This window comes from Piliocolobus tephrosceles, chromosome 17, assembly GCF_002776525.5.
Source record: "Piliocolobus tephrosceles isolate RC106 chromosome 17, ASM277652v3, whole genome shotgun sequence".
NCBI classification, from domain to species: domain Eukaryota; kingdom Metazoa; phylum Chordata; class Mammalia; order Primates; family Cercopithecidae; genus Piliocolobus; species Piliocolobus tephrosceles.
The window spans coordinates 42,138,352-42,144,939 of record NC_045450.1 but is presented as its reverse complement, the minus strand read 5'-3'; the positions used below and the strand labels follow the sequence as shown (position 1 = coordinate 42,144,939).

The 6,588-nt window shown below is 48.3% G+C and overlaps 1 protein-coding gene across 2 annotated transcripts in view; it reads right to left on the bottom strand.

The window, feature by feature from the left end:
- Window positions 1-242: 242 nt before the first annotated feature.
- The window catches only part of COQ9 (coenzyme Q9), a 14,808-nt gene continuing 8,462 nt past the window's right edge, over window positions 243-6,588 (bottom strand). Inside the window, exons 4-10 of one of the 2 annotated variants that reach the window (XM_023210024.2) lie at window positions 4,878-5,020; window positions 4,509-4,593; window positions 3,175-3,279; window positions 1,803-1,958; window positions 1,410-1,463; window positions 1,133-1,220; window positions 243-933 (exon numbers count right to left, since the gene is read on the bottom strand). In XM_023210024.2, the coding sequence (XP_023065792.1) occupies window positions 1,170-1,220; window positions 1,410-1,463; window positions 1,803-1,958; window positions 3,175-3,279; window positions 4,509-4,593; window positions 4,878-5,020 (594 nt within the window). In that variant the 3' untranslated portion in view covers window positions 243-933; window positions 1,133-1,169. The remainder of the gene's footprint in view (window positions 934-1,132; window positions 1,221-1,409; window positions 1,464-1,802; window positions 1,959-3,174; window positions 3,280-4,508; window positions 4,594-4,877; window positions 5,021-6,588) is intronic. The other variant, XM_023210025.2, reaches the window with a different exon arrangement.

Sequence of the window (6,588 nt, the reverse complement as noted above, 5' to 3'; positions counted from 1 at the left end):
GACAAGGGCAGCCAAGGGAGCTAATGGTCTGTGGGAAGGCTTCTGTTACCCCTATTTTACTGATGGGAAGACTTGAGCCCAGAAACGCAGAGGTACCATAATTACTACTATGTACTAGGCAGTGGCAGCGCCGGAACACAGGTCTCCTGGCTGCCAGCCTCAAGCCTCTTCCATAACACCTCTGTCTCCCTCTGGGGTCTTGGATACCTATCATGGTTGATAAGCAAACTAACTACACATCAGGAAACTACTTCAAACGTATTTATTATTTTTAGACTCAAAATACACTAATAATCCTGTGATGCATGCTGGTGTCATATGACACCAGGCCTGGGATCACACCTCTGTCCAGCAGGCACTTGTCTCAGGTGAGGCAGTTTTCTGAGGGGTTTCCCAGGAGTAGCATCTCAGGACACCTGAGAGGGCGGGGGTGCAAGGAACACCTCTGTGTGCACACACCTGTGCTGTGCTGGGGATGAGCTGTCACTTTGAGGTGGCATGAGGCATGCATCACCTTGACTCTGGCTTGGGAGCCCCAAGGTTAATGGAAGGTTAAGACATGATCAAGGTGCCCATGAGATCGTGAAAGGGACATGCTCGGTTTCTGTGGCTTGATTGCTTGGATGCACATCTCATTTTTCAATCACACAATTGCAGTGCAGAAAGGCATCAGGAGGCTTGGTCTGGTATTAGGAACTGAAGAAGCGGCCCAATCCCTGACCAGAACGGTAGCATCAAATGCCTTGTGGTTTCCAGGTGGCGGTGGTAGTGTCTCAGGAGTCCTTTAGTGTGTTCTCATGAACACCAGGTTACATGGATGGCACCTCATACTTTTCAAAGCTCTTTCAATCTGTCCACTCATTCTCTTCTAGGCATTGTAGCTTACACCCTTTCCTCTCACCGACGCTGGTTTAGACCTGCCAAGTTCTTGAGCTGGCACGGGAATGGAAACAAAAAGAATAGTGAGGGCTTACCCTGCCTATAAACTCTAATAGAAAAGATGTAGCTTTTCTTTTTCTTTTTTTTTTTTGCATAGAGGCAGGGTTTTGCCATGATGCCCAGACTGGCCTCAAACTCCTGGGCTCAAGTGATCTTCCCAAAGTACTAAGATGATATGCATGAGCCACCGCACCTGGCCAAGATTCAGGTTTGCAAGGTGGCAGGTGCAGCTATGATACAGAGACTTGATATACCAGGGTCCCAGGAGTCAGTGATATCTCCTGATAAGAGGAAAAAATAAAGATGTGGGGTTTTTGGAATCAAGACACTAGGGCTGAACCACTGTCAGCCTTATTATTAGATTATTAGGTTTCCAGGTTAGGGCTACAAAATGATGTGAAGTCAGTAACACATATCACAGGGCTGGAGTGGAAGACAGGAGGGGCAGGGATGTGCTGGGCAGTACTCACCGTCACCGCGGCACCCATGAGTCCTTGCACCAGTGCCTCTCCTGTGGACTTTACCTAGAAGGAGTCAGTGTCAGGTTCCCTTAGGCCACCAACACAAATTTAAAGTTGAGACAGGCAGGATAAATCAGGAGGCCTATAAGCCCCAAAAGGTGGAGACATGGAGGCCACATTACTGGAAGGAGAGCTTTGGACAACACAATCACAAATGGGCAAAGTATGGCTCTTAGGGAAGGGCTGGCCTGAGGAAGAACCAGCCAGGCTCCCTGGTAAGGCCCTCAGGACTGTCAGCTGAGGCCAAAAGGGAGCAAGAGCACAGTCAAGTGACCAGCTGTGGCCTGAGGAGAACAGGTATGCCTTCTAAAGAGGGTTCCCCAATGGCCAGTCCCCAGCTACCTGCTTGGCAGTGTGGCCCATGTTCATTGCATCATTAATCCGGTTTTCCAGGAAGCGCCAGGTGTCCTCAAAGTCTGGAGAGGAGTCCTGCATCATCACCAGCTCTGTCGTGTTGTAGATGCCAGCCAGCATGGCTCGGCGGGTGTACCAGTTAAACTGCAAAGAAACCCACGCTACCGCTGTGGGCTGGTGCAAGTCTGAGGCAGTTCCTACCCAAGGCCATGGGAACTCCTGGTTCCCTCTTGACTACTTCTTTCTCTCACAGATACATGTGGCCCTCTGGACAACGCTACCATCTCAAACTTGACTGAGCATCAGAATTACCTGGTTGATTAAAAATGCAAGCTCCTGGGCCCAACCTCTTAAGAGCAGAGTCAACGGATCTAAATTAAGTGCCAGGAATCAGGATACTTAATAAGTATCCCAGATGATTTTGCTACATCCAATCCATTTTGGAACTGCTAGTAGAAAGCCTACATCTTAGGACATCTGAGTCCCAGAAGATGCTGTAATCAGCCAGTTATGACCAAACCTTGGTGTGTTCATCAACAAAGTGAGGGCTGAGACAGACTCATGGACAGATTACAATACCGGGGCAAAGCTGAGAGTTCAAGTCCCTCAGCAACTTCTGATTGTTCTGGCAAACTGCTCTTCAGAGGACCAGCTCAGCTGCTTGGTGTTTTATTCCTTTAATTTCTTTGCTTTCTAATTTCATTTTCCTACTATCTCTGTTGGCATTATATTCCCACATGGGGGAAGTTTATTAAAACACTTTGTTATAACTATGGTGGGAGTATTTCTGTGCCTCCTTATCCAGGATTCCACAAAATATCATCACATTTTAATTTCCTTTATGAAGGTATGTTTTTTTAAATTTCCTACCAGAAATATGATAACATTAACAAGTCAGATTCTTTCCTGGTGCTGTTTAAAGACCCTTATTGATCTCTTAGCAAAGCAGGCCAAGATGGGCTGGGGAAGGGAATTTCTTTTTAAAGCAATGGGTGTCTCCATGGCTTTTCTTTTTTTCAAAAGAGGAATTTTGCTGCAGAATCTACATCTTAGGAGGGAAATGATAATAAAATGGCAGCCCAATTAGCTTTTGCCAATGCTAAAGGCTCTCTGACACCTGGTGTCACCACCACAAGCTGGTAGAAATAATAACTGGTTTGTGGCTAGAATGCTGGTCCCTGAATGAAGATGACCTAGATCCCACTTTGGCTTCGTGAGGGACCTTCCTCATACCTTAGATGGGAATGACACTGCAACCCCCCTACAGGGGCTTGTGATCAAAGAAATTTCACAAGCTTCTTGAAGCAATGCTTAACACAAGCCTTTCCCAGCCTCCTGTGGGCCTGCAGAAAGCACTCACATCAGTGGACTGGTCCCCAGCGTAATGCCACATGTCATCCACCATGCTGGTGAGCAGGCTCAGGCTGGACGGGATGTTGTGAGGGAGCATGAGGATGCTGAGGGCCTGGGGAGAGAATGGCAGAGGAGTAAGCTCTGCTCGCAGATAATGGTGCATAGCTGACCAGCACCTACCTCTCCAATGAGAGCTAGTATGAGGGGGCCTGCCCAGCTCTAGTTGTCTGAGACCAGCATCTTCACCCACCAGTGTGAGTTCTGGGCAGCTAGCAATGCTGACTACAGCTGAGGAAAGCCAGGGGCATAGCCCTGTCTTATGCAAGCCCAAGCACATTCTCCATCCCTAGCATTTGGAACTGGGAATGCAAAGGGACAGAGGGTCTAGATTGGTCTAAGCAAGGATGGGCGAAGATACCCCAGTCTGTCACACAGAAGAAACACAGCAGAGATAGGAGTCCGTTCACATACATCAGCTCCTACTGTCAAAACAAGGTCCTGCCACTTTACCAATGCTACATCCACTGGGGAGGTGGTCAGAGAGGTCCTGGATCGGCTGTAAGGTTTTCTCTTAGTGAGGTAGCCCAGAAGAAAACACTATGCTGAATCAGGAAGGCAGCTGAGGGACTCATACATGCACTTCCACTGATTTAACTGCAAGGTGGAATGAGTCACACGCGGCCTGGGGTTAGGCACCACCGTAAGTGTTCAAATGTCTATCAACTGAATGACTGAAACTACATGTTCAGTAGTCTTCCAGCTGAGCAAAGGACACAAGATGTCTGAGTCCCTCTCACTTCGGGTGTACTTTCACTCTGTACTTTCTTCACTCAGAGAATGGCCCATACTGTGACATGCTTTAAAACAGAGGAAAAAGGAAGCTTCAGAAAAGGTGAAAAAAACCCTTGCAACGAATATGCCAATCCCCAAGCATCACACTGACAATTTGACAAATCACAGTCCTCGAGATCTAAAATCCACAGGGCTGTTATTCAAGTGAAGACAGCCAATAAAATCTGACTCTTCTAACTTCCTGCATGGATTCCTCCTCCCTGAAGACCTGGTGGCACACTCAGGCCACTAGGAGAACCCCACCCAGGATGGGATCCAGTACCCGGACCACTGACATTTCCAAGAACTGAGACACAGATGGCTCAGGGTCACTCTCTTTGGTATGCCCAAGTTTGAAACCCAGCTCTACCAAGTGTACTAAGTATTCTCGGGTTTATGGAGATTGATGAGCTAAGTTCAACAGTGTACAAAGTCATCTGAGTGAAAGGTGCTGAGAATAATAAATATTAGGATTATTGTTGCTCTGGGGCCTGGATATGGACTCGGTACCCGGGGCCAGTGCTCAATGTATGGGATCAGCATTCTCAGTCTGGTTTCCACTGCATCCCTCAGGAACTGGTCTGTCTTCTTCTTCCTGGAAGAGGGAAAAGAAAACAGTGTGTCTCTGAGTGAAAGGCAGAGGCTTAGCGCTCCACGGTTTACTCAGCCCTAGGGAAAAGGGTCCCACCAGCTCCTGATGCTGGCCTGACTAAAGCTGTCAGAGACAGGCGGCCGGGTGTCAGTCCCATCACAGCAGCAGGGCTGCCCAATGCTACTTTCTTTGGGTTCTGCTTGGATTGGCCTCCTGGGGATAGCTCGTAGGGCCCAAGTTCCCTGATCCTTAGCTGCCACCCTAAGTAATAATGCCTTGGGACTTACTCTGCCTGGCCCAACTGTACCAGCTTCTGCTCCTCTTCCAGCACGCGTGTGAGCCGGGCATTGCACTCGGTCACAAAATGCAGTATTAGTTCACTGCCATCCTTCCCAAACATGCTGGCTGCTGCACTGGAGAGACCCAGAGACTACAAAAGGGAAGAAAACAGAAAAGCGGTGCCCAAGTGTAGGGTACATTTGTTGCCTGTTCATCACTAGAGCCTCTTCCTAGTGACAGCAGCTTGATTTTCAGTGGGACACTCCTACTCTTCACTCTGGGTCCATGTGATTTTGGTGAAACTGACCACCACCGGTCCCTCCACCCCGCAAAGCCCCTTGGTGTGTGTGCAAGAGTGGAATCCAGGAGGGCCGGGCGCGGTGGCTCAAGCCTGTAATCCCAGCACTTTGGGAGGCCGAGACGGGCGGATCACGAGGTCAGGAGATCGAGACCATCCTGGCTAACACAGTGAAACCCCGTCTCTACTAAAAATACAAAAAACTAGCCGGGCGAGGTGGCGGGCGCCTGTAGTCCCAGCTACTCCGGAGGCTGAGGCAGGAGAATGGCGTAAACCCGCCTCCCGGGTTTACGCCTTAACTGAGATTTGTCCATAGAGAGGGAGCTCGAGAGACATAGCCGGAATGGTCCTGAAAAAAAAAAAAAAAAGAGTGGAATCCAGGCTTGAATAACAAGTTCACAGAGACTAGCTCAGGGATGAACACATCAACAGGTCTTCTTTCTTTTTTAGAAACTAAGCCTTCAGCTGCTTTCTCCAACTTTGCACCTAACACATCTAAGGCCAGTCCTTCCATCTGTTGTCCAGATCCCACAATTCTTGCCTTCAAGGAACTTCACCCTCTTGATTTTGCCTATTTTCTCTTGTAAATTCATCCTCACTCTTGTTTCTTTCCTTTTTTTCTTTTTTTTGAGACAGTGTCTCGCTCTGTCACTCAAGCAGTGGTATGACTGCAGCCTTGACCTCTCGGGCTCAAGCAATCGTCCCATCTCAGCCGGGGACCATAGGCATGTGCCACCACATCTGGCTAATTTTTAAATGTTTTTGTAGAGATGAGGTCTCGCCATATTGCCCAGGTTGGCCTCAAACTCCTAGTGTCAAGCAATCTTCCCGCCTCAGCCTCCCCAAGTGCTGGGATTACACATGTGAGCCTGGTCCACTCTTGTTTCTGTACTCTTCCCATTTGTGTTCAATCATGTGCAAACTTCCATCTGTTTCCTCTGCTTGGCGCACCCTAGTTCTCATCTACCCCTTGCAGCCAAACGCCTCACCACTTCCTCGCCTTCTGTATGTACACCTCGATCCACTCCAGCTGATTTCTGACCCAGTTCTCCACTCAAACGGTTGTTGCTCCAGTAACCAATGTCTAGCTGCTTAATCCACACTCTCCTGCTGTGCCTCCAACATCAGGATGCTCTGACTTAGACTTTGACAGCCCATCCTATCTACTCTCCCCTTAAATGTCCGAGTTCCTTGACAGTCTGGACTCCCCTCTCATATGACATTATATTCTTGCCCTGGACAATCTCACTGACTTCCATAATTACTATATATATATATATATATATATATATATACATACATACACACACAGTATATATGCATGCTAATAATGCCCAAATGTGTATCTCTAGTCCAGCTGTCTCCTCCAGTTCCCGACCTGTATGCCTGATGCCTCTACTGGTTGACTGAAAAACTCCTCA